The 26,714-nt window shown below is 53.9% G+C and overlaps 1 protein-coding gene across 4 annotated transcripts; it reads right to left on the bottom strand.

Annotated features, from left to right (window-relative positions):
- Positions 1–406: 406 nt before the first annotated feature.
- On the bottom strand, positions 407–26,714 carry Kif19 (kinesin family member 19). Of its 4 annotated transcripts, none has more exons than XM_087572510.1 (20): positions 26,534–26,714; positions 24,874–24,954; positions 12,688–12,798; positions 11,868–11,955; positions 11,452–11,588; positions 10,269–10,394; positions 9,749–9,943; positions 9,326–9,472; positions 8,293–8,415; positions 6,374–6,539; positions 5,647–5,821; positions 5,322–5,517; positions 4,637–4,907; positions 4,425–4,546; positions 3,572–3,705; positions 3,248–3,329; positions 2,999–3,086; positions 1,622–2,019; positions 1,243–1,402; positions 407–1,021 (listed from the first exon to the last, which is right to left on the bottom strand). In XM_087572510.1, the coding sequence occupies exons 1-20, from the start codon at positions 26,570–26,572 to the stop codon at positions 891–893; spliced, it is 2,970 nt and encodes a 989-aa protein (XP_087428636.1). In that variant the 5' UTR covers positions 26,573–26,714; the 3' UTR covers positions 407–890.

The raw sequence follows: 26,714 nt of genomic DNA, 5'->3' as shown, positions 1-26,714 counted from the left end.
TGAATTAGGGCGGGGAGGACTGATTGACTTAGGGGTTGTTGGTTCTGAGCCATCTCCCTTTCAGATAGGAATTTCCGCATAGGAGGCTGGTAACTTTCTGTGCTGCAATCTCCAGGGGACAGCCGCCGCTGTGGCTTGTGGGGGGTCTGTCACTGTCACCAAATCCCTGGCCTCTTAACGAATGGTCCAGGCTAGTGGAATGGCCCTTGAGAGACGGCTGAAAACCAGACCTAGCTCTAGCCCCATCCTTCTGGCGAGGGAGAGTCTTGGCATCCTGAGGAAAAAACCCATTCCCCTGTTGTGTGTAGGTGTGCGCCGAGGGAGGTGGGGTGCTGGGAGAGAAAGGGTTAGGATCTAAACGAGTCTTAGTCCCAACACTGCACATTCACCGCTCCCAACACAGCCATCAAAACCCCAGTAGGACTTTATTTAAAAGAAAGGCAAAAAGAAAGAAAAAAAAAAAAAGAGCAACAAAGAAGTTACAAAACCAGACTCCCTCCCCATCCCCTCCCCTCCTTATGTGAAGTCCTGTGGGCTCCTTCCCATCCCCCATCTTCAGCCAAGCCCAGGGGTGGGCCAAGTCCTGTCTTACTAACAGCTCCTCTCCCCCATTGCCGAAGCCGAAGCCGAGACTGGCCTCAGGTCTGTATAAGTTTTTGGCAACAATGTTCTGTCCCGGGCTGGGAAGCCGGGTCTCTGGGACTCATCTCCCATTCTAGTGGCAGAGTGAACATGGAAGAGCTGTGCAGGCAGCCCAACCGTTTCTGGGTCATGGGAGCCCAGCCCTCCAAGCTCTTGCTCCACGGGATCCCCAACTGCCCAGCTTCCACTCCCAATCCCTGCTACACCCCGTTCAGTCTTGGGGGCAGAATAGTAGGTACCAGGGCCCCTCAGTTATGTTGGAGGCGGCCATCTTTGCCAAAGGTGCTTGAGCCATGAGGCAGGTTGGGCCCACGCGTAGCTCTACGGGAAACACCAGCTTGGTTGGAGGGGACAAGAAGGGGTGAAGGGTTTCCAGAGCCTATGACAGAAGTAAAGGCAGCACTAGTTGAGAAATGTCTTTCCTCCTCCCATCCCCCACCCAGTGGCCTCAAACTCGTAAGAGGACCAGTCTCAGTTTGCCAACCCCAGCAGTACTGCTCCCTGAATCATGCTTCTAGATATGGCCAGAAGGCCTGTATGTTTCCCCTCTGAGCTGGTCAAGGCCTCTCCCACCTCAGTCCCTTTTTTGTTAGTACTGACCTGTATTCTGGTTTGGAGGAAATTTGACCTTGGCCAGAGGCAGAGAGACTTTCCCCAAATGCCTGACACCAGGGGATGGCCGTCCACACGCTGGCATCCTGCGGTCTGAAACGCCCTCCGAGGGACGCGGCCCCAGCAGGTGTGTCTTGGAACGGGACAGCTGTACAGTTGGAAAACAGTGAAATGGAGCGGAGAGATGTCCCGGGCTCAGCTACAGAACCCAGTCCTAGCTATTTTATCAGCCTGGGGGTAGTTATGTTTCCAGTCAGGGCTCTGGGTGTAGTAAAGGGATGGAAGTGTAGCTTCTGGGGGAGCTAACTCTCAGGCCCCTACCCATTTGTAACGGGTGCAGACATTTCCCCCCTGCCCTTAGCCTCACCCCTTGTCCCGTGACCTCGAAGGACTGAGACCTCCGCTTCCTCCTCTTGGCCTCCAGTGACTCCTCCCTTTTTTTGCTGAGGCATTTCTTTTGGCCACGCACCCAGGGCCCAGAGCCATCACCTCGAGGTCCTACCGCCCTGGCGGGGCCTTCGCCTGTGCTGCTAGATAGATTGTCCTCGCTGATAGCATGCTGCAGTGTGGGACTGGGCGGCCGCTTGCAGGCCAGTGGACCCGGTGGACGAACGTCATCAGCTTCGCTCAACGAGTGCAGGGACAGGCTGCTGCGCTCTGTGGCAGGTGCCAGCAGGTGGCGCCCTTCCGTTCCCAGAGCCCGGGAGCGCCGCTGGGCGGCCTTCACGGAGATACACTTGGTCCGGGTTAGGATCTCTTTCCTCTCTATAGCAGATAGCAAATCCAGGGTCAAGGCCATCTCCCATACCCCTTCCGCACGGGACAAAAGTGAGCGAGAGCCAGGACTCACAGAACTCACCTCCAGAACCCTAACTTGCCGACTTTTTGAGAAGCTTGGGGCGAACTCCCAGAATCTTAATTTCATTTGTAAATGGATTGCAAAATGATTACCCTGGGGCAACTTCAAGGAATAACTGAAACACTGGGAGTCTGGACTGGTGTCATGGGCCTATAATCTTAGGTCCTCCGGAGACTGAGGCAGGAAAATCAAAAGTTTAAGGCTGGCTGGACATGGTGGTGCAAATCTTTAATCCCAACACTTGGAAGGCAGAAGCAGACAGTCTCTGTGAATTTGACCAGGCCAGCCTGGTCTCCACAGTGAGTTCCAGGATAGCCTGGGCTACATAGACCCTGTCTCAGGAGAAGAGGAGAAGAGAAGGAGGAGGAAGAGGAGGAAGAAGAGGAAGAAGAGGAGGAGGAGGAGGAGGAAGAAGAGGAAAAGGAGGAGGAGGAAGAGGAGGAGGAGGAGGAGGAGGAGGAGGAGGAGGAGGAGGAGGAGGAGGTGGCCTGCCAACCCAGGCAACTTAGATCTGATTTCAAGATTAAAAGTGAGCCAGGTGGTGGCATCTGCCCTTAACCCCAGCCTATTGTGTGTGAGGCCCTAGGTTCAATTCCTAGTACCCCCTCCAAAAAACCCCCACATATTTTAGACAGTGGGTGTAGTCTAGGGGGCAGGGATGGGTTGAATTTTAGAATTTGCTAATGGGAAGGGGGTGCCAGGTATCCCCATTTTAATTTCTGATTGTGCCCCATCTTCTGCATGTCCCTGAGCAGGTGGCTAATCCCGATAAAGCCAGGGAATGGGGACCCTCAGCAGGGCAGAGAGTAGAAAGGATTGTCCAGCTTTACAATCTGAGCGGTTTAGACCTTGTCAGGCGGCCGGGGGCGGGGCGGGCACACTCACCTTTATGGGACAGAAGGATCTCTGACAGGTTCTCACTGCTGTCTGGGGAAGAGTTGATCTGGCTGCCCAGGCTGTCCTGTGGTGGGGCCTACGGGTAAGTTGTTTGGAGAGGGGAAGGCCTTGAAGACATCTGGGACTCCACACTACAGAGGCCGTGTGGCCAGCCTCATGAGGTGCTAGGCATTTTGGAAGGATTCAACCCACTGCTGGGCACCCAGAGCTCACCTCCTGGGTCACTAGGCTGCCCACCTGGATGGGAGGCGGAGTAGGTACAGAGGAGCTCTTCACCTGCCAGGCCCTGGGACTGGCTTTGAACATGTGGTAGGAGTCGCTGCAGTTGGCAGAGGAACGGGAGGAGGCAGCTGTTGGCCAGGCTAGTCACACCAAAGTCCACCCCCACCCCAGAGAAAAACCTGTTGGTGCCAAGGGAGGGAGAACCCACAAATCCTGGCTGCAGACCCACGTCACAGCTTCGTGTGCCTCTAGCTTCATCTCCCTTCCCCCAGCCCTTGGCTCGGGGGTGGGGGGGGGTGGGGGGGGGAGAGCTGACATCCCTCAGGCAGAGAGTCTCACCTGTCTGTGCCAAGTGGGGGTAGGGTGTTGTTTTGGGGGCACTGGGCCTCAGAACTCAGTGTCTTCACGCTCTCCAGGTCAGAGTCCGGGGTCAGTGTGGTCCCTGCTGGAGTGATTTTGGGCAAGGAGCTGTCCTGTGTGTATGGTGGGAAGGGAGAGGGGCAAAGACAAGAGCGAACAGTCAGAAGACCAGGCCTTGAGCCACGTAACAGCACAGAGCCATAAGGGCTATAAGATGGAGGTGAGGGTGGGGTGGAAGGACACTGGGCTTGTGCTCTGCATCCCCAGCAAGCAGGAGACAGACCATTAGGCAGTCTCAGTGCCCTGGTCCTTTAGAGCATCCATTGGTTCCTTGATATTTAGAATTAAGTCATTCGGGGTTGGGGATTTAGCTCAGTGGTAGAGCGCTTGCCTAGCAAGCTCAAGGCCCTGGGTTCGGTCCCCAGCTCCGAAAAAAAGAAAAGAAAGAAAAAAAAAGAATTAAGCCATTCATCCATCTATCCATTTATTGTTTGAGATAGAATCCTGTCCTACAGTAATGGCTGATCTTTCAATCCTCCTGCCTCAGCCTCCCAAGTGTTGGGATTAAGTAATTGTGAAGTCTCAGAGAGCAGTCCTGACCTTGTGACCCTAGGTTGGGAAAATAGCCAGGCCAGGAAGTACTGCCCAGGAATGGGGGAACCTCATCCAGGCTTGGGAAGGTGGGGAGGGAGGGAAGGGAGGCGGGAGGGGGAAGGGGGAAGGGAAGGAGAGGGGAGGAGAAGAGAGGAGAGAGGGCGCAATTCCTCTTGGAACTTGGCTGGATTGGTGGGATTCCCCACATGAATTTAGGTCGGCCTACCCACGAGCCCACCTGCAGGGCCCTGGAGGCCACACGGTCCATGATGGTGGCCCGCTCCAGGCTGCCCTCTTCCAGCTCCCGAAGGTAGACTTCGTAGAGTTCCTCCAGGTGCCGGGGAATCTCCAGATTGTAGTCTGTCCGGGGTAAGGGGGGGATGAGGGCTCGGCATGGGCCTTCAGCCCCAGCGACAACGCCCCAGGCCTGCGAGGTCGGTGGGGCCCTACCGTCGATGATCTGCCGCTGGCCCTGGATGATCTCGTCGCAGAGGCTGCGGTGCTGCTCCAGGCGGCGCACGGCCTCGCGGCGGTGGCGCAGGGCGCTGTCGCGGAGCAGAGCGTGCGACTGCATCTCGGTGTTTTCCACCTCCAGTTCGTGCACGCGGCACAGCAGGCTGAGCACCTCGCGCTGCTCCTCGGAGCCGATGCGGCGCGGCAGCGTCTCTTCCAGGCGCCGGCCACGCGCGCGCAGCTCCCGACAGCGCTGCTCCAGAGCCAGCTGCGGGAGGGCAGCAAGGGTCAGCACCAGACCAGTCCCACCAGTCCAGACAGCCACTGGTCTCAGGCCTTCTGGCTGGTACTCCAAGCCCAGGCTAGCCTTCTAAGATTATTCTGGGTCTTGCAAGTCGTCGGTGCCCTTGTGCCCACTTGACTCACCCATGCCCTGTGACGTCCCTATTCCAACTCAGAAGGTAAACATCTGTTGTTATATTGATCACCATGCTCTTGCTTTATGCCAAGCATTAGTTTAACTGTCTCCAGCGACCCCTTTTGGGTATCATCACGGCTGCTCCCATTTTAGAGATGAGAAATATGAAGTACCCTGAGGTGTAGCGACTTGGACACCCAAGATTTGTGGCTTGAGCTCTGGGTTTCCCTCTTCCCCAGCCCTCTGCCCCCAAGCCCCGTACACCTTCTCCTTGCGCAGCTTCTTCTGTTCGCCCACCAGGGCAGCGATGTTTTCCCGGGCTGAGGCCACCTCGGGTGGCTCCAGGTTATCTGGCTCATCTCCTGTGTCTGAGTCCTTCTCACTGTCTTCTTTGGTGTAGGACTCCTTCCTTCGCTCCTCCCGCCACTTGAGAGCCCGGCGTGACTTCTCATGCTCCCAGCTGCCAGCATTCCCCACCAAGAGACACAGGATTCAGCTCAGCTCACCTGTGCTTCTAAGCTCCAGGCTCCCCCATGCCAAACCTGAACCTGGGTGGGTCTAAAGGGTCCCAGGATAGGGGCGAGCATACCTGGCGATGGTGAGTAGGTGACGGGAGGTGTCAATCTGGACTTCCATGGCCTGGTTCTCCAGCTCCAGCAGGCGCCGTCGCACATCCATCTGCTCGTGGAAGGCGCTGATGAGTTGCTCCCGAAGCTGCCCCATCTCCGCCTGCTCTTCCTGCCCGCTGTGTAGCTGTACCTCAGCTGCGGAGGGGGAGTGGCGTGAGCAGAGGGGCCGCCAGCTCGGACCCGCCTGAGGCTCTGTTCCCTCAGTTTCTTCCCGGACCAGTGCTTCTCCTTTCCAACTTCTCAGATTCCTCTTCTCCCACACCCACCTCCCACAGTGCATCTTCCCGACTCTGGTTCTTCTCTGAGAACCGAGATTCTGCTCGCCCTCACAGTATCTTTGTGTCAACTAACAAGGATTTTTCTCTGCCATCTTTTAGAATGCCTGTTTCTCTGACATCTTTTAGAAAACCGTCATGGCGGTGAGCACGCACGCCTCAGTGGGTGGCGAGCCTTCTACAGCCCGACAGGGGAGCCCCCATATAATATCCTCATGCCATCCCACCCCATCTCTGCAAAGCAAACAGTGTAGTCCCATTTTACAGGGGAAGGCTCCAAGATAACTAGCTCAAGGCCACTCAGCCAAGAGGAGCCAGGGTTAATGCTGCCTGGCCCTATAACCTCATACAGACACTTAAGAGAGGGCTGCTGAGACCAGTTCAGGCCCCCAGTTCAGGCCCATCTGCATACCTTGGATATGACGGATGTCACCCCTGTCCAGTTTGCCCCGGGCCTGGCCCCGCCCAGCCTGCTGGTCGATCTTGCACTTGAGTCTCTGGATCTCGCCTCTCAGGTCGGCGATGATGCTGGTGTACTGAGCGATGTGGTAGGAGACATTGAGCAGGTTCTGCTTCACCTGGAGGGAGCCCGGGATGAGGTATGAAGGGGTACAGTCACCCCAAGAGTCGGGACTTCCTTTCTCTTTTCTTCCATTTCCCCTTTAAGAAATGTATTTGTTTTATTTGCATGGGTATTTTGCTTCCATGCATGCACAACCGATGCGTGCGTGCCTGGTGCCATAGGCTTTCTAGAACTGGAGTTACAGACCAGTTGTGAGCTGCCACATGGGTGCTGGGAATTGAGCCCAGGTCCTCTGGAAGAACAGCCAGTGCTCCTAACTGCTTCTCCCATTTTTTTTCCCTTTGCCAGTTTTTTTTTTTTTTTTCCAAGAGCTGAGGACCAACCCAGGACTTTGTGCTTGCTAGGCAAGCGCTCTACCACTGAGCTAAATCCCCAACCCCTGCCAGTTCTTTTCAACAACAGTAATGGTCTCCTCCTTGCCTCCATCTGTAACATCTGTATGGCTCTGTTGGATCCTAAAGTTCTGCCCCTACCCACTGGCTCCCTTCTTCACCTGGTTTTCTAAGATTCTTGCTAAGATTCTAAGGTCTTGCTAAGATCCTTTTCTTTTTCTTTTTTCCAGATTTTTATCTTTTATTTTTATTTTATGTGTCTGCGCGTGTGTCTGTGTGGGGAGTATGCACCTATGACTGTGGGTGCCAGGAGGAGGTATAAGATCCCCCTGGAACTGGAGCTACAGGCATTTGTGCCTGATGTGGGTGCTGGGATCTGAACTCAGGTCCTCTGGAAGAGCAGCAAGAACTCTGAACCATTAACCATCATTCTAGCCCCATGATATCCTTCCCCCTGTTTATACCGTTTCTGTATGAGTGTCCTGTTTTAGTTAGGCAAGCCTCCTGGTCTCCCCATACCCACCACAGACAGCCCATCCTTACTTCTTTCCCTGGCTTGCCTCGGCTTCCTACTGTTAGCATCAATTAAAAACTAATCTCCTTAAGAAGAAAAATAGGGTCTCACGTGGCCCAAGTTAGCTTTGAACCCGTTGTGTAACTAAGGATGACCTTGATCTCTTAATTCCCCTGCCTCTGTCTCTGCTTCTGAATGTTGGGCTGCAGTGTTCTCTACCCTGGCAGGATAAACTGCCTCTGACTAACTAGTCACGATCATGCAGCCTGTCCCCCTGAAGAGCCTGGTAGCTGCAGGGCAGTGTTGGAGGAGTTGTAGACATTGAAAGAAAGCTCACTGCACACCACTTCAAAGTTAGCCATCCCCACCCCCACACACAAACACACAAAGGCTAAGACTTTCTTACCAGAGAACATGAGGTCCATTATGAACTCGGAAACCAGGCAGGCTCAGCGCTCCCGCCTCTGGCCTATCCTCTACTAGCTGTGAAGTCACTTTATGTCCCCAAGGTCCCTCATCCTAAACTGTATGGTAGGGAGACTGTAACTCCTGCCTGGTTCTGAGGTCAGATGGGACATCGTTAAGGCAGCCTTTGATGGCCACTGTGGTGATGACACACTTTGGACACACCGAAGACTGGGTAAACCTCTTAAGAGGAAGAGACAGGAGAGGGATGGGTGGGGGGAAACGAGCCTGGACCAAGAGGCAGAAGAGAGCCTTCGGGAGCTAAGGGCTCCAGGCAGGCAGGCAGCTTCTGGGAATGCAGGGAAAGGGCTTGGAGTGATGTCAGTCTGGGTAAGGAGGTCACTGCTGGAAGAGTGGAGCGGCTGGCAAGGATCCTCTCTGGACCTCAAATCTCAGTCCAGGAGGGTGTGTCTAGGGGGTAGTCCAAGGGCCCTCACCCGAGTCCTAATATTCTTGGCTCGACCGGCGTAGGTCAGGGTGTTCCGGGACTCTTCAAAGGCAGTGCTCGCTGGACTGATGTGGGCAATCATCACGGTGCGGCTGTTTCCCCCTAGCGAGTCCTGGTGAGGACAGGGAGCTGGTTAGCTGGAGGACACCCTCCCCAGAGGTTCCCCAAGGCTGTTTACCACACCCTGGGTGCACACACATGTATACACATGCACATACGCATGCACATACACTCACAGTCACAGACATGCGAGTACACACACACACGCACACACTCGCACAACATGTACACACACAATGCACACATGCACACCCCCGCCCACACACATACACTCATACAACATAAACACGTGCATACAGTGGTGATCATTTCCATATAACTCCACTTCCCTGGCTTGTGGATGCAATCTTCATGGCAGGCCGATACAAGACCCACAGGCCTCTGCTGGGGTCTTGATTTAGTGCTTATAAATGTAAGCCTACAGGGAGATTCCTTAGCCTGTCTGTGCCTCCGTTTCCTTGTCTGTAACTGTAACCTTCCTAACTCACAGACACACTGGGAGACTTTAGGGCTGGGGAGAATCCCTTGAACCCAGCAAAGTCTGGGCGCCCATTGATTCCCATGTCTACAACTGAAGGCCACGGGTGGCTCCGCCATGAGTAACTGGCTCCAAGCAAGGAGCAGCTCCAGAGGCCACAGGGCTGACCACCACAAAGCCCCAAATCTAGGTGAGTCTTGGTTCTCTTTGACTGGCTCACAGCTCCGGAAGGCAGTCCGACACAGCCTGTGTTTGTTTTTCCCCACCCGTGCTTTTGGTTACAGTTGCCAGAAACACAGAGAACTTCTGTCTGCAATCAAATTTCAGATTCACAGCAAAGGGACTGGTTTAGTTAAGGTCGTCTCAACTCTTCTTGCGTGAGACATTCGTCTGAAATCCAAGTGGGGGTAGCTGAGCTTTGTCTGGGTGTGGCCCGGCAGGCCTGCTCTTAACCACAGAGCTCAGGCCTAGCTTGCTCTGGTACCTTCAGGAGCCGGGTGAGTTTGCTGTCCCGGTAGTTGATGTATTTATTACCGCCCTTGTCACTCAGCGCGTTGATGCAGTTGCCCAGGGCCAGCAGAGAGCGGTTGATGTGGGCTCCTTCCTTCATGCGCTGCCCCCGGTTCTGCGTCTGGGTAGATGGCAAGGGGTATCACTATAGCCCAGGAGGTTAACCCACCGGAGCCTCATTCAGCCACACCCCTCCCCGAAACTCCTCCCCATCCTGGAGACATCCTGCCTTCCCAACTGCCCTATCTCGTTAGCCTCTCCTGAGGTCCCTCCTCCTCTGAAAGCTAACCTTAGCCGGAGGGCCATCACCCTTGCATAGCCCCACCCCACCCTATTGCTTGCCTCTGGGAAGCCATGCCCCCTCCCCACCCCGTTGTGCCCACTGATCAGGCCTTACCTGGGAGGCACGCTCGGAGCCAGCCAGATCAATCATGAACAGGCGGCCCTGCCGCACCTCCTGGAGGATGTTCTTGACCCGGTTGCGCTGGCGCACAGCCACCTGGAGCACAGCGTGGGAGCGGGAGGAAGTCTGATTGGCAGCTGTGGGCTCTTGTGTCCTCTGCCGGTTCCCCTTCATCAGCAGCTGCATGATCTGGGAAGGGGAGACGGATATGACTGGTGAGGACCCTGTAGAGAGCAGCCTGGGCTTGGCGCGAGAGGTCCAGCCTATTAGCCTCCCAGCGTGGGCTAAGGGGTCCGGGCAGTTCTCTGCAAGCAGGTCTCTCTGTAAATAGAGAGGCTCTGAGATCTGGCTCTTTACTAGGATGATTATGTTAGGGCATGATGGGGGGGGTGTGACCTCTTGCCACCATTCAGGGTATCTCTGTCCTAGTGGTACCCTGGCCTTGGTCCCTTGTTCTGCTCCCCTCAGAGTGATTGTCCTGCCCGTGGTTCCTAGCCAGTTGCTGGCGACTTGCCTCCTTGGCATTGATGGTGGACACTTCGGTGATCCCGGCCACCTGGATCACCCCCTTGGAGTCTTCCCTCAGCTCCAGGTACCCCAGGGCCGGGTTCAGTAGGTCCCGGATCATTTCATTGTAGATCTGATGGGACAGTGCGAGAGGAGGAGGGAGATGAACGATAAGAGGTCCGGGCCTGGAGCAGGACCTCGTGCTTCTGTTTGCTGGACCCCAGGCGGTGTGAGAGAAGTCCTAACTCGGGGAAGTGCTACCGTTACAGGATGATAGAGGTTTCAAAGCCAACATTGCAGGAGGCTTCAGGATCATCTGGGGCTCTCTCCACAGAGAGGCCAGTCCTGGGCAGGACATGTGGACCTGATCTATGCAGGAGCTTTGGCCAGAAGGGGGAACTCAGAATGTTGCTAGGCAACCATCCCCCCACCCTACCACCCCCTGCTTCCACTCCCTCCCCCAACCTGCTTTAAACCAAGCCCAGCTGGCTGAGTCAAGACCCGCTTGCTGCTCCCTCACTACTCTTTCTGAGGCATCGCCCTGGAGATAATCAGCTCCCAGAGGAGCCAGATGGAGGCTGGCTGGCTGGCTTAGATAAGCCCCGGCTCACCCCTGACCTCTCAACCCATCAAATCCAGAATGGGTTGATGTTTGCTTAAGGAATGGGCTCATAGGAGGGGTGCTTTCAGAGGATGGTACCCAAACTGCTACTGTGGCACGCAATGCCACATTAGAGCCACAGGCTCCCAAGTCTGTGGCCTAAGTTCTCTGTGTTTCAAAAAAATTTATTTATTTATTTATTTATTTATTTATTTATTTATTTATTTATTTATTTTTGAGACAGGGTTCAAAAAATAAATTTATTTATTTATTTATTCATTTATTTATTTATTTATTTTTGAGACAGGGTTCTCTGTGTAGCCCTGGCTGTCCTGGAAATTGCTCTGTAGACCAGGCTGGCCTTGAACTAAAAAAATCCAGCTGCCTCTGCCCCCTGAGTTCTGGGAGTAAAGGCGTGTGCCACCATGCCTGGCTCTCAAGTCTCAGTTTTTATCAAGTGAGGCTAATGCTATATGTGTGGGTTGTGGGACAGCCATGTGGAGCTGCCCAGGGACTGCCAGTGACTGGCTCTAGGGAGGTGGACCACCCTGTCCTATGTACCTCCTACCCAAGCCCGGTGTGGACTTGCCTCCAGGTAGGACATGGATACCTCATATTCCATGTCATTGCTGGTCTCCTCGATGGCCCGGAACAGGTCATTGAGGGTCCGAACATAGATGCCTGGCTCGTGGTCAGTGCCCAGCATGGTGTAGGTCTTCCCACAGCCTGGATAAGGCAGACTGATGGTGAGCAGGGCAGGGGCCGGGGATGAAGCCTTATTGGGAAAGTGTTCTGGCAACCCTGAGCTGCCCTTGAGGCTGCTCCCCCGACCCCCGTCCCATAGCTGAGGAATGGGGTCTTTGGGGGAGAAGGGTCCTGGGTGAGGCAAGGTTTGCCTCATTCCCTCTACCCCTGACCATCTTCGGGCCAGGCTGGTTCTCTGATCTCCCAGGGGAGACAAGAAGGGTGCTGTAGTTCTTGCCTACGTCTGGGCTTCCCCCTCACCTGTAGGGCCATAGGCAAACACGGTGGCGTTGTACCCTGAGATGACACCCTCGATGAGGCTCTTGGTGGTGGCCTGATACACCATCTCCTGCAGGGAAGAGGGAAGGGACTTGTTAGAGGTCTGAGAGATGGATAGGACAAGGCATCAGTGCCTACAGGCCGTTTCTCGCAGAGAACAGATGGAGTGTCTGTCCCTGGAGCCCTAAGCCAGAGAGGTAAGAGGGTGTGGAAAGTGGAGGAAGGTACTCTCTGCTTACACCCCTCAGGGGGGACACCAGCCTGCAAAGAGGGCTCAGGACACCTGAGAAGCCTCCTCTACAGCTGGCTCCCCTACCACACTCCCTGCTCTGAGGGTGCAGTCAGCTCTTAGAAACATCTGAGCATCCGGAAGATAAGCAAGATAGGATCCCTAGGAGGGTGTCGGATTTTCTTGCGTCTGCCCGCCGCCTGCCCTCCCCTCACCAGATGGGCTGCGCGGTTCTCCTCCCCAGGCCCCTATAGGCCAGCTGTGGGGGTGTCTCATGTAGCTGCTCTATGCAAAGTGGGATTTGAGTGTTAACTAACCAAGCGTGCTTCTGCAGGAGGCCCTCTGTGCGGCCCTGCAGTTGTATGGGCAAGCTGTCACGTGATGCCGGGCCATGCAGAAGCGCAGGAGGGAGGCATTGCAGGCAAACCGTTCACAAATGGGCAAGGCTCTGGGAAGTGGGTGCTTGAGCAAGTGTTGGAGAAGAGTGAGCAGGTCCCCTGAGGACTGTCCTTGCAGGGCGAAGTGTGGAGAGGTTTTGTTTTCCTGTGTTCCCAGACCACATTCTCCCCTTACCTGGGTAGCAGTGAAGTCAAAGGCCACGTCAAAGAGGTATGACTTCTCCCGGGACCGGTGTGCCCGCAGAATGTCATCAGGGTCCTCCATCGGGTCCATAAGAACCACCATCTGCAAATGTACCCGAGAAGGGAGACCACAGTCACACGGAGTTCCTACAGCATGTAGACCTCTCCCAGCACTATCTGGGCTTGGGAGATAAAACCTCTCTGATGATGAGTGACTAGCAGCAGAGAACTCTCTCTCCCTCTCTCTCTCTCTCTCTCTCTCTCTCTCTCTCTCTCTCTCTCTCTCTCTGTGTGTGTGTGGGGGGGGGGGGCGGCTAACAGTGAACCTCGGATCCAAGGTCTCTTCCCTTAACCACAGTACCACCCTCATGCTGTCTTTCCCAGGAGAGGGATGGCCACACATCTTTTGTGGCAAGGTCTTGAGATCTGTTTTGCCCACTCCCACCTCCACGTCCACCACAGCCTCGCTTCGTCCCATTTCAGTGACGGTGAAGTGCTGCGGGGTCCTGCCTGACACATGAGGAATTTCAAGCTAAACTCTAGCCTGTGGAGGGTCAGATCTCAGAACCCAGGACCCTGACCCCAAACCAGAAGGCTCTTAACTGCATCTCTGCAGCCCCGGGGCCCTCAAGACCCTGCCTGGCCCTCCACGCCCAGCCTCTAGTCCGATGCAGAACAAGGCAGGCCGAGAGCTGCTGACAGTTGGGTGACTCGTGTGAAAAAAGCAGGTGGGCTTAGGTCCCTCCTATAAGAACTTAATACAACCCCACATTCCTAGCCAAGACCTGGGGTTAGAGAGTCCGCAGGACCTGAAGCTGGTGTTCCACCCCTGTGGGGTGAGGTCAGCTGTACTCTGAATGTGTCCACACACATACATTAAGGTGTGGAACAGGCTGGTTGGGCCCCTCCCCTGTTTTAAGAATAGTCACTGAGCCCACTTCATTCTGCCCAGGTGCTCCCCACCCCCCGCTCCCGTATTGAGCTTTGCCAAGAGAGCTCTGAGTGGGAACATGGAACAAGTGGCTGGGTCTTTGCTGGGTTCCTGGTCTAGAACAGGATGCAAGATGGGAACCTCGGAAAACACTCAGCTACTCCTGGGGCAGAGTCTGAGTTTCAGAGAGGACCAAGGCACACTAGGGATGCACTTTGAATCCTAGCCCTGCCTCTCATTCTCGGGGTGGCCCCATCCCTCCATGGGGACCTGCCTGAGCCTCAGTCTCCTCCCCAGTGGAAGAAATGGTGCTGTAATCTCCCTCAGGGCTATGAAGAGCCCAGGGGAACAGTGTGCAACACATGCTGAGTCCTCTTTCAAGGAGTCATGAAGAGGAAGAGTAGGCGTGGAGGCAGGAGAAGGGACTTCACCAACTGCCCTCACCCCAAGACTCTGCTATCAAATGTATCATGGCAAGAACAAGCAGAGGACAGGCGGAGTGGCAACATCTGAGGCTCCCTTGCACAAGGTAGTTGGCCCTGAGAGGCACAGTTCTCCAGACACCAGGCTCTGCCAGACAGCCCAGGGAAATAAGCCGTCCCATGATCCTTACCTAATGAGATGGGGCTGCTCCCAGGGGCCAGATGGTGGCCTTAGATCCTCTACCAGGGAGGGGAAGGACAAGGAGGGCGGCTTCACTCCCCGTGCACGCTGCTGTTCACTCCTGGGGCACACTAACGCTACATCTTGGGGCACACTGACAAGCACTGTTTCTTTGTTCTGGTTTCTTTTCCTTCAAGACAGGGTCTTGCTCTGTAGCCCTGCTAGCTTTGGGCTTAGAGCAGTCCTCCTCGTCCCTCAGCCTGGGATTACAGGCATGCACCATCACACCCAGTCAATACCAGTTCTTTTTTTTTTTTTTTGGTTCTTTTTTTCGGAGCTGGGGACCGAACCCAGGGCCTTGCGCTTCCTAGGTAAGCGCTCTACCACTGAGCTAAATCCCCAGTCCCTCAATACCAGTTCTTAACTGAGCCCTTCAACATGGATTTCTCATTATTACTCTCAGACAGGGCGGTCAGAGCCTAGCATCTAGTTGCTTAAAAATGGTAGAGCTGGATGGACTTGGCTCTCAGGCTGGTACCTGCTCACCTCACCCTCTGAGCCCTCCCTAACAGACCCTGCTCCCTCTGTTGTCACAGGGGCTTGTGGGTGCTTTAACACCCCAAGCTCCCACCCGCCGCTGTTCACATTAGCCCTGTGTGCTCATTTGGCCTTAGGGAATGACACAGTACACATGCGTAAGCTGGGTCCTCATAGAGGACCAAGAGGAAGGCAGAGACAGTAGCTGTGCCCCACCTTCACCACTCCCAGGGATCAGCAGGAGAGCCAGGACTTGTTCCAAAGGACTTGTGAATAGGCCAGGCATGGAAAGGCATCAGCAAGCAACAGAGGCTGGTCGTGAAGGTGAGGTGGCAGGACAACAGCTTACATGCTCAACTAAACTCAGGAGCTTGGGAGGGTCTCAGTGGGTTCCTTTGAGTCTCCCAGTCAGGACTAAAGATTTAGGAGGACCAGGGCCTTGGGATTCTAGCAGATTTGTCTCCACGTTTCATGTCTGTCCTAGGATCAGCACCTCCCTTCCTCCACCCAATACTTGGAGCAGGCCTGCACCTAGGCTTCCTGCATCCACCTCACCCCAGACAGCAGCAACCACCCTCCCCCCCTTTGTGGTTCTCCAGGGTTGGGTGTCTCCTCAGGAGACAGAAGTTTTTGTCAATCAGATGGGGCTTCAGGTGAGCTGGCTAGAGGGAAGGGTCACAGACAGGCTGGGTGCTTGAGTGGTGGTCCTGTGCAGGGAAAAGCCACCAACTCTGCCTGCCCACCCCAAAAGCTAGCAGCCACTGTGATCTCAGTGTACACTGTTGCCTAGGAGGTCACCTATCCTTAGTCACTGGCCTCTCCTCAGGGAATCAGCCCTAAAGTCCTCCAAGCCTTCTGTAGGGTTTAAGCCCTATCCCAGGCTGTCATCAGCCTGAGCCTGCTCAGATTTCAGACCTAGATGAAGACAAAACCTGGCCCCATGGGCTCTGGCGTGGGTTCCTGAGGGCTGCAACAGGAGCGGGCCAGCTAGAACAACTCTCATTTTGAGTAATGGGGTTCCTGTGGGCAAGGAGCCTCAAGGGGCTTTGGTGAAGGGGGTGAACAGCATGTATTGTCACCTACTCTAACAGATGGCCTTTATATGACTTTCAGGCATTGCCAAGTCCACCTGGACACCCAGTTTCTTTGATGACCAAATGCTCCCGCATCAAAGCACCAAATGTCATCCCACATGCCACCATCCCACTTAATGAGGGCTTTGTCTGGGATCCATCTGTCAGGACCCCGGATTATCAATGTTGTTTCTGACTGTCACAGTGCACAAGGGAGCCCTTGTGCCCCTTGACCAGGTAAACCATCGCTGAGCCAGAAAGGATTGGGAAGGAAGCCTGGGATGCCACGGAGATTGGCTTGGGGTATTCAGGACAGTGCAATTCATCTGTGAAGCACCTACAATGTGCCCCATACATGGGAAAGGCCTTAGAGAAATAGGAGAATGAGGCCTGGTGTCTTGCTTTCTGACACACTCAGATTCATAACCAGGGGAGAGCTGGTGTACGGAGGAGAGATCCCCAGATACAGCCCTGCTGGCACAGGAAGGCAACCTGGAAGAGACGACCTTGGTAAAGTGTCTTCAAGGTTGAGCAGGAGGCAGCCAAGAAAGGTGGGGCAGAAGAACATTCAAGAGAAAAACATGAGCAAGAAGGCCAGGAGGTAAAAGGCCGGACATGGTCTCTGGTCTCTAGGAAGAAATTCAGGTTGGAAAGAAAGCCTGCAGTTGTGGACTGGAGAGATGGCTCAGTGGTTAAGAGCACTGACTGCTCTTCCAGAGGTCCTGAGTTCAATTCCCAGCAACCACAGGGTGGCTCACAACCCTCTGTAATGGGATCCAATGACCTCTTCTGGCCTGCAGGCATGCACGCAGGCAAATCACTATTACATAAGAAAGCCTGCAGTTTTGCTTTGGTACTGCTTCCTGGGTATCCTCACACGGTAGACCCAGGCCCTGCTGTAAGCTCGTGATGACCCTGGCTTTGGAACCCTCTGAATGCCACCCTGGCTGATGGTACACAACACAGGTCCAAGGACATTTGCTCAATACAGCTGCCTTTAGGGGCAGTTTGGGATGTCCAGGCACCAGGCTAAAGGCTTTTTTGGTCTTCTCTCTCTCTCTCTCTCTCTCTCTCTCTCTCTCTCTCTCTCTCTCTCTTTCAAGATAGGGTTTCTCTGTGTAGTACTGTGGAACTCACTATGTAGACCAGGATGGCCTTGAACTCAAGAGATCTACCTGCCTCTTCCTTTTAAATGGTGAGATTAAAGGCATGTGCCACCATGCTGGCCTGGCTAGCCCATGCTGGCCTGGCTAGCCCAGACTGGCCTCAGACTCACTATGTAGCCGAAGATGACCTTTGTTTCTGAGTGCTAAGATTGTAAGAGTGTGTCGCCACACCCAGTTTTATACAGTGTCGGGGAATCGAACTCAGAGCTTCATGCATGACAGACAAGCAGTCTACCAACTGAGCTGCACCCCCAGCCTGACACGTCTGATGTCTTAAGGGTCCATCTTACTCTTACTATGACCTCACCCTTATGTAAGTAACGACATTCATGAGTAGGCATGTCCAAAAAAGCCCCTGTTTAGGGTCCTGGGATTAGAGGACTTGGGGTGGAGATGGGAGACACAATTAAACCCCCAGTGGGTGAGCACTTGCTCCAGGCAGCTATCTGAACAGTCACTCACCGGAAGCAGCAGGCATGGGTGGGCTGAGGGTGAGGGATCTGGGTCCCGGAACCAAACCACCTTGCATCTAACCAACCAGTGCCCTGTGTAAAGAGCACAGTTCTATGTATTGTGAGTCCCCTCCACGGCCCAGCTGTGATGGACACCTAATCATAAAGACCCACAGCGCCAAACCGATGGTTGTGCTGTGTGATCCATGAAGGAGGCAGAGTTGGGAGGAGCATGGCAAGTTCTAAGTCAACCTGGTCTAGGCAGGGTGACTCTGGCTGAAACAAACAACAGAACCACTTTTCTGCACAGGTGGAAGGTGGTGTGGAGAGGCAGGGTGGACAGAGCCATCTATAAGCCCATACACAGACTCTTTCTGCAGAGCCGTCTGGCCAGCAAGCCTATGAGACAATAACTGTCATTGAGTCCCTGCAGCCACGTGAACTTCCTTACACATTGCAAACTCATGCACCACCCAAGGCACCATCCTCACTCAAGGCGGCTCCCCTGCCTCAGAGAACTGGGTGTGGCCATGACCCAAAGTAGGTGTAGCACAGGCATCGGGGACTCCCATAGACATGGCCAGAAAACTTAACAGAAGACACGGGTGGGAGATGGTAAGAGCAGAAGGCAGGCGGCTCGCCAGCCTTCCCTGTCTGTGAAAATCCGTCTGAACTTGAATGGCACTGGCCTACACACCCACATAGCTGCAGGCTCAGCCACCCTGAAGCCCTTGGGACCTGGCAGCTGTGGGTCTCCCCTCCTATGAATTCGCTCTGGCCTGGCTCTTAGGCCAGTACAAAGGTGATCAGGACTTCTAGAGTCGCTCAGAACCTTGAACTACTGCAGAGAAGAGGGGCTTTACCCCGGGGAGAGGCTGTCTAGCCTCTGAGAGGGGTTCCAGCAGGGACCAGGCTCTCTTGATATCTCCTGGGTGAGGAGTGCCTGCACAGACATATCAGGCCTTTCTCCTGCTGAGCTGTGGGGCTTTGATCAACATTGCAGCTTTACTGGGGTTCCTCTGGCTTCTGGTGGTGATGGCACCTAACCCAGTGTCCTATCATTGAGTATTCTTCACTGCCACTGTCTTATGTGTATTGAGCAGGATCCGTGGACCGTAACCCACTGGATGCTGGTAACAGTCTTCCCCCAGCTTTGATGTTGCCAAATGTCCCCTTGAGGGCAAGATGGCCCTGGTGTAAAACCCAACAGCCCCCACTCTTTTCCCCTGGTTTCAAAGCCCGACAGTAAAGATCCCCAAAGATGAGAGAACCTCCTCAAATGGGGCTCGGAGACAAGGGAAGTATGACCTTGAGCTAAGGCATCACGTTGGGAGGGGCATGAGTGGCTCAGTTGGAGGTAAAGGAGGAGGAACAGGAAGAAGCCATGACTCAAAACGCCAGGGTGACTCATCCTCAGTCCAGAGAGCAGGCTCACAGTCACTCCATACCCACAGGTAGAAGAAGCAGGGCCAAACCCCGATTCTGCGTGGCGATCATACCTGAAAGGCTGATTCTGGGGTTTTGTTAATAAGAACATCTGTTGCTGGTCAAATTTCTATCTGTAGACACAGGGACCCCATGAGGCTGAGAGAGAGAAACAGAGAGGAGAGAGAGAGAAACAGAGAGGAGGGGGGGGAGGGAAGGACGGGGAGGGGGAGGGAGGAAGAGGAGGAGAGGGAGAGAGGGGGAGAGGGAGGGAGGAAGGGGGAGGGGGAGAAGGGGAGAAGAGGGAGGGGGAGAGGAGGAGAGGAGGGGGAGAGGGGGAGAGGAGGAGAGGGGAGAGGGGGAAGTTAGGGTTAGGGTTAGGATTAGGGGGAGAGGGGGAGAGAGGGAGAGGGAGGGAGAGGGAGAGGGAGGTGGAGAAGGGGAGAAGAGGGAGGGGGAGAGGGGGAGAGGAGGAGAGGGGGAGGGGGAGGGGAGAGGGAGAGGGAGAGGGAGAGGGAGAGGGAGAGGGAGAGGGAGAGGGAGAGGGAGAGGGAGAGGGAGAGGGAGAGGGAGAGGGAGAGGGAGGGAGAGGGAGAGGGAGAGGGAGAGGGGCTTTCATGCCAAGAAGAGCAGAGCCTACTAGACTCAATGCCTCCAAAGCCCAGCCAGCTGCTGAGGGCACAGTTACATTTGGCTGATGTCCCTGTCAGGACCTCATCTGACTGCGGGACTTTAGGGACCCTGAGGCTCAGGGTGGTGGGAGGTGTGACCTAGAGGTTGTCTAATGTGGTGTCTCTCAGGGAGTCTGCTGAGTCCTTTATCACAGGGCCCCAAGGCACATGCCTTGTAAACCACAAAATCCCCAGGCGCTGCTCAGAATTACATAAAATCTCTGGAGAGGTGGGCCCACAAGTCTGCATTAAGAAGCACTCTCTCTGGGCTAGAGAGATGGCTCAGTGGTTAGGAGCACTAACTGCTCTTCCAGAGGTCCTGAGTTCAAATCCCAGCAACCGCATGGTGGCTTCATAACCATCTGTGATGAGATCTGATGCCTTCTTCTAGTGTGTCTGAAGACAGCTACAGTGTATATAAACATAAATCTCAAAAAAGAAGAAGAAACAACACTCTTCCTTGTACCCACCCATCTGCTAAGTGTAGGAATCCCTGGATACTTGTAGCATTGTGTGTAAGAGCCAAAAAAACAAACAAACAAAAATCAAACAATTCAAATGTCCATGATACATACCTCTATATTCTAAAGTATTACTTGGTCATGAAAAACAGTGACAAAAAGCTATAATATTCACAAACATTGAAAACAGGATACTAAAAAAAAAAAATGAAGCCAGACATGAAGGACCACAGAGAGAGTTGGATCCAATCACCGCCAACCTGGGCATACAATGGGAATATGGTTAAGCTTGGACTATCCCCTGGTCCTATCCCACTATGCTCAGCTCATGGGGAACGAGGGGGCCTAGGAGCCTCTATCCCCATTGTACTCTAGGCAGCAAGCAGGCTAACTCCAGTTGCACCTCTGGCATCTGTTACCCTATATGACATTTTCTTTCACAATGGCCACCTTTCCTCTCTATAATCCCCTCCATGGCTCTGGGGTATGTAGAGCAAGTGTTTACTCTTCAGTCCTCTGACAGAAAATAGAGACCCAGGGAGTTATTAGCAGCCCGGAGGCACCAAGCCAGGGCATGTCAGGGTTGGGTCACTGGTCCACCCTTGTAGCCATTCTGCTTCATGCTCTGCCCCCCTGCCTTGAACTTCCTTCCCTCATTTGTCCTGGGCCTTTTGTAGGCCTCCTGGAGAGCCCTTGTGTGGCTCCACCAGGCCCCAAAGACAGACAGTTGGACAAGTGCTAATTACAGGATTATATGTATAACTGCTTGGTTTAAATCCTGCAGATAAACAGCCTGGGAGGTTGGGAGGAGGTTTTGGGAGGGGTGGGTGGGCGGAGAAGGCCGTTGTTTATCCTGAGCCCCACCCCTACCTGGGATATTGTCCAGGCCCCTTCTGGTTTCTTGGCTCTTTTGAAGGGTCTGGTTTCGGGATCCACTACACCATAGCTAGTCTTAAGGCGGGAGATCCCACCACACCTCTCCAGGGGGAGACCACTGGGAAGCAGCCACAGGGGACTGCAGAGAGCTCTGGTGTAGAGTTGATATGGCTGCAGACAGGGGTTTACTTAACCCTGGGGCCAGAGGCTACCCCACAGGGCAGTCTTTGAGAGAAGTAACTCCCATGCCCCCTTCCTCTGGGTGGAGGCCATGTTTACTCATTGTGTACTGACCCTCTGACCGAGGCATGAAGATCACTGTCCTGAACCGGATGAGGGCTCTGTGATCCTAGGTCCCTGGAAGCCACTCCTTGTCAAATCCAAGACCCACTTCAATGTTCCCAGAATCTAGACATACATTGACCTGTTCTCTCTCTCTCTCTCTCTCTCTCTCTCTCTCTCTCTCTCTCTCTCTCTTTCTCTCTCTCTCCTTCTCTCCTTCTCTCCCTCTCTCCCTCTCTTCCTCTCTCCTTCCCTTTCTCCATCATTTTAACTTAATGAGACAGGGTCTCATCATGTAACCCCAGGCTAGACCCACACTTGCTATGTAGTCAAGGATGACCATGAACTTCCGATCCTCCTGCCTCTACCTCTTAAGTGCCAGGAGTGCAGGTCTGTGTCACCATGCCCAGTTTTTGTGGTGATGGGAATTAAATCTAGGTCTCAGTATGAGCTGGGAAAACAGTCTAACAACTTAGCTATTGCCTTGGACTCACACTGGCTTGATGCTTAGGAACTCTGCCCATTGGTATACCCTCTTCAGCTGAGGCTGATTAGAACAAGAGACAAGGAAGTCTCTCCGCCATGTTGATTCTTGGGTTCCTGTGTCCTAAACACCCAGTTGCCAGGGCCTGTGTGCCAATAGACAGCTCACTTGGGCTGTCAACTGGGCCTTTGTTGTAGCCACTCCCAGGCAGCAGTGAGAGGGGCTAGGCCAGGTCCTCCTCTACAAGCCCAGTTTTGAAGTCACTGGGGAGCTTAGGGCAGAGTGCAGGGGGTGGCATGAATAGCCCTGTGCCTATAATGCTTAGACAGCACTCTCAGAGTCTCCGCTGACAAAGGAGCAGCCTGTTGGGCTGGCCCAGCTCTGGCCTGGTGGGAGGTGTAGCTCGCTGGGGGTAGGCCAGAGCCAGGCTAGGAGACACACTCTTTTGCCCTCATACACAGAAGGAACCAGTGTCTGACAGGCGTGGGTCCTGAACAGAGGCTGTTGCCATCACTTCATATTGATCAACCCCCAAGGTGGCCGGGAGCCAGGAGAAGCTGAGAGAGCCACCATTGTCCCAAACTGTGAACCTGATATCCTTAGAACCAGAAATAGGGAGTGGCCTTGTCTAGAAGGAGGTGTCTCCTCCCAAGGGCTTTGACTCTTGTAGTTGGCCCCACTCAGCAGACAACAGCAGCTCCCGGGTACCTCCTTCTCTACAGAAGAGAACCGACATTCACAGAGCCCTTCCTGTGCACCAAGCACTGGGCCAGCCACAAGCAAAGACTTTCCAAAGAAATCCTCTGGTGGGGCTAGGAAGATAGGCCAGCTGGTGAAGCTGATAATCTGAGTTTGATCCCAGAGAGCCACAAGCACATCCCCCAAACATGCACCTGCAAACATGCACCTGCAAACATGCACCTGCAAACATGCACCTGCAAACACATACCTGCAAACATGTAGCAAGGTGTGTGTGTGTGTGTGTGTGTGTGTGTGTGTGTGTATGTTTGCTAGGTTCACCATAGAATAAAAATAAAAGCTAAAGAGAGGGGGTGGGGCTGGTTTGTAAGGATGTAGTTCCATTGTATAGAATATTCGCCTGACATGCACGACACCTTGGATCGAATCTCCAGCATTTCATCCCCCAGAATAATGGTGCTCACCTACAATTTTATCACCCGGGAGGGAAAAGCATGGAGACCAGGCCATTTCTGGCTACATAGTGAGTTGAAGGCCAGCCTGGGTTATACGAGACCCTGCCTCAAACAAACAACATCAAAACTTACAAACCACTGGAAAAGAAGACAGCAGGCCGTGCTCCCCCACTTAAAGACGGGGCTCCTGCTCTGTCTCCATACATTCTCTGCTCCTGCTCACCATGTGGGGTTCTTCCAGACACCTCCATTTTCCCCAAGGGCATTGAGGAAAGGGGCGAAAGGAAGTAAACCGTTTGGGGCTTCCTGAGACCTGGCCGAGGGGCAGCGTCTGCCCACTGTAGCTTCCAGTCCGTGCCTCCTGACGCCACAGCCCATCCCACAGCACAGCCAGGGAGCCCCAGTGAAACAGCTCTGAAGCACAGAGTGTCAGGCTGTCACACCAAGATGCTCCCGTCCCCTGGACCACTCTCGTACTTTGGTCTTGAAGTGCCTACCCGAGCAAACCCAAAACAAGCATTGTGGCCATGTTGGCAAAGAGTTTGGTTGGGGTCCTACCTGTATCACCCTCACCTCACACCTCTTCCCTCTCTTCTTGGGCCACACTAGCTTTCTCTCTGTGATGCAATTGCATCGTGGCCCCATCTCAAGGGCTTTGCACACAGCAAGTCCTTGTGGTTAGAATTTTCCCTCTTGAGTACCTCCCCAAAGATCTCTTTTCTTCATCACCATCACCACCATCATCATCGTCATCACCATCACCACCATCATCATCACCATGGACAGGGTTTCTCTGTGTAGCCCTGGCTGTCCTGGATCTCACTCTATAGACCAGGCTGGCCTCAAACTCAGAGATCTGTCTGTCTCTGCTTCCAGAGTGCTGGGATTAAAGGTGTGTGCCACCGCCACCACCACCACCTGGCAAGAGCTTATTGTCATAATCAACCCCAGTGCCAGTGAAGACAGGCTCTCAATTTGAAGCCCAGGATTGCAGGGGATTCCTGATCCTCCAGCCTCAGTCTCATGAGTACTGAATTACAGACGTGCGCTGCCAGGTTCATCACTCGTCCCCCCCCCTTTTTTTTTCTTGTGTGTTGGTACGTATGTTTGCATGTACGTGTACACATGGAACCCTAATGCTGATGTTGATGATCATCCTGAATTGCTCTGCAACCTTTCTGAGCACTCTCCCACCGGGCGCGTTGAGGCAAGGTCTCTCAATCAAACCCAGAGCTCATGAATATGACAACTCTTGTCAGCTAGCTCAGTCTGGGAGTTTCCAGTCTCTGCCTTCCAAGGCTGGAGTTACTACAGTTGGGTCAGTACACCCACAAGTATAGCATTTTATGTGGGTTCTGGAGACCCAAACTCCAGCCCTCATGCCCCTGAGGCAAGTGTTTTAACCACTGAGACATCTCCCCAATCCTCCATCACCATCTCTTAAGGGAGCCTAGGCCCAAAACCCTTCTCACTCTCTTAACAACAGAGTCTTTTTTTCTAGCCCTTCTTGGCTGCACATTGTTATATTTGCTTTAATTCTTTGATCAATGCCCTGTCTTCTCTTGCCACAGTAAGCTCCGGCAGCAGAGAGTGTGGGGCCTTTCATGTTGGAGTGTTTTACTAATTCTTGGCACAGCTCCCAGCTTACTGTGGGTTCTTTGTGAATAATTATTGTCTTAGATGCCCTCTCTCATCATGCTCTCATGAAGACCAAGAGAGTAGACAGCGAAGAACTTTGCCAAGCTCACGTGTTCTAGAGGTGGGTTTCCGCTAGACCAGCTAAATGTGTGCTCTGTGGATAGCAGACATACATGGGAACATCTACAGCATGTGGACCAAAATATATTTTATGGTCTGCGCCCCACCCAGGCTCCAAAACCTCTTTGCTTTTCTTGGGCTGATCTAGGAAGTCTTCCCGAGAGAAGAAAACCTCTTGGTGATGCTGTGGACAGCCCACCCAGAGGCTGTCGTGGCGAGACACAGAGTTCTCTATGTCCAGCCAGGCGTGCCAAGCAAGCTGAGCCAGACTCCACCCTGAAGCTTCTGACTGCAGCCCCAAGTACCTGCTCATCCACCTTGTGAGCGATGAGGGTGGCTCCCTCCTCCAACTCAGACACGCTGATAGGCCGGACCCTAAGTGCCACCTGGGAGGAAGATCAGAGCCCTGGGTTAATAGGACCGCACTTGGCCATGGAGAGAGGGATGAGAAGGTCTTTGAATCCTTCCCCAACAGGCTTGTGTTCTCTGGCATTCAACCATCTCCATCTTGGTCCTTAAGATAGGCTGTAGGGCTAGGGCATTGCCTAAGCCAGAGGGCAGCCAGTCCACAGGGTGTCTGGCTGAGTCTGAGTGTCTCTTTTCAAAAGCTTGTATACCTCAGAGGGAGCCCCAAGGGGGAAAACTGTCTACACAGGCTCATCAGTCACATGCCCAAATTAAACACTTGTCACTCCCTTGGGCTGCAATCCGGAGCCTTGGGGACTGAGACTGTCTGCATCTGAGAGTGAGGAAGGGAGGTGGACTGTGGCAGGAATGGCCTGGAAGTGAAGGTGGGACAGGGATCCTCCCCTTGTCCTTCCAACAACTTGTGACCACATCCTAACACTCCCAGGAAGTGTCACCAAGGACTTCTCTGCTCTTTATTTCTTGGCCACTGAGAGATAGTGGGCCTTCACTCTCATTGTCCCACCTCCCAAAAAAACAGAGTCAGCGAGTGGGGAGAATTTCTTCTGCTGAGCAAAAGGAGGTGCCTGCTGGATACTGAGGGGACCAAAAGGACCTCCAGTTCATTTCATCCACACAGCCTGTCAGATTGCCTTTATCAGCCTCCTGGCTGCACCTCCTTGGTGAAAGGAGGGCCTTTGTCTTTACCCTTGAATGACAATGAATATTCTTGGTGCAAACTCTTTCAAAGAGGCCATTCTCACTGCCAGAGAGGGTGCCACCGAGTCTGGCACTGGTTCCTAGGCCTGAATACAAGCTGCCTTTTGCAGATGCAGGTTCCTGGCATTGCTCTATCTGCTGACTACCATCTGCTGGGGTTGAAGGACCATTTCCACAGGTCAAAGATTAAGGCTAAGGGCTGGGAAGAGGGCTGGGAGAGAGAGAGAGAGGAGAGAGATCTCCACCTATCCCCTAACCTGAGTAGGACCAAAGCTTTCTTCTCCTTGCAGCTACAGCCTCCACCACTGATCGTCAAGAATCTATCTTTGGCCTCTACCTACATTTACTCCCTCCCAGTGCCCATTCATCGAAGGCCAGGAGACCCTGGGACTATCTGAAGTATCTGGAGTCCTGATTCGGACAGAGTCTGGGTGACAGCCCATAACTAACTGCTCCATGCTTGGTGCTGGCTCCCCCTGTTTTGTCTTTCTATATGTGGCTCCATCTCCCTTTAAAGCAAGAACTGGCTGGGTTTAAGCCCTCTGGTTCACTAGAGAAACCAGCTTCCTTCTCAGGCAATAGCCTGAGCTATACCTCTCTTGGGTCTTGACAGAGCTCTAAGCCTTCGCCCAAAGAAGGTTGAACTTGGGCAGGGGTTGCGGGGAGTGGGTGCTAATTTCCCAGCCTCAGGGAGTACCATCCTACCTTCTGGCCACCTAGAACTTGGACCGTTGTTCTGCACAGTCCCAGACTCCCATCTCTTGCTCTCAGTGGTCACCATGTTTGAGGCTGTCAAGTTTCAGGATTGATGGTGGGGAACCAAGCAATAAGGGGTCTCACCATGAGTTGCTGGTCCTTTGAGTCACCGCTGTCCTTCATGATTGCGATAGGCAGAGAGCCTCAGGCCGCGAAAACTGGCATGGCCGAGACGCACCTCCACTGTGGTCACCTCTTCGGGTCGCTCTTCCGCCTCCGCTGCCTGACAACCCGAAACCAACAACGCGCCTGCCGCCCGAGCGCT

Source organism: Rattus norvegicus, chromosome 10 (assembly GCF_021556685.1).
Source record: "Rattus norvegicus strain SHRSP/BbbUtx chromosome 10, alternate assembly SHRSP_T2T, whole genome shotgun sequence".
Lineage (NCBI taxonomy): Eukaryota > Metazoa > Chordata > Mammalia > Rodentia > Muridae > Rattus > Rattus norvegicus.
This window is presented reverse-complemented; position numbering and strand designations above follow the sequence as displayed.

Bases quoted from the DNA above. Each gene is read 5' to 3' on its own strand.
- Kif19 (XM_087572509.1), bottom strand. From the start codon at position 26,572: ATGAAGGACAGCGGTGACTCAAAGGACCAGCAACTCATG. The intron at 9,473-9,748 runs GTAAGGCCTGAT...CCATCTACCCAG, and splicing joins GCTCCGAGCGTGCCTCCCAG to ACGCAGAACCGGGGGCAGCG. The intron at 1,403-1,621 runs GTGAGGCTAAGG...CCAACTGTACAG, and splicing joins TCGAGGTCACGGGACAAGGG to CTGTCCCGTTCCAAGACACA.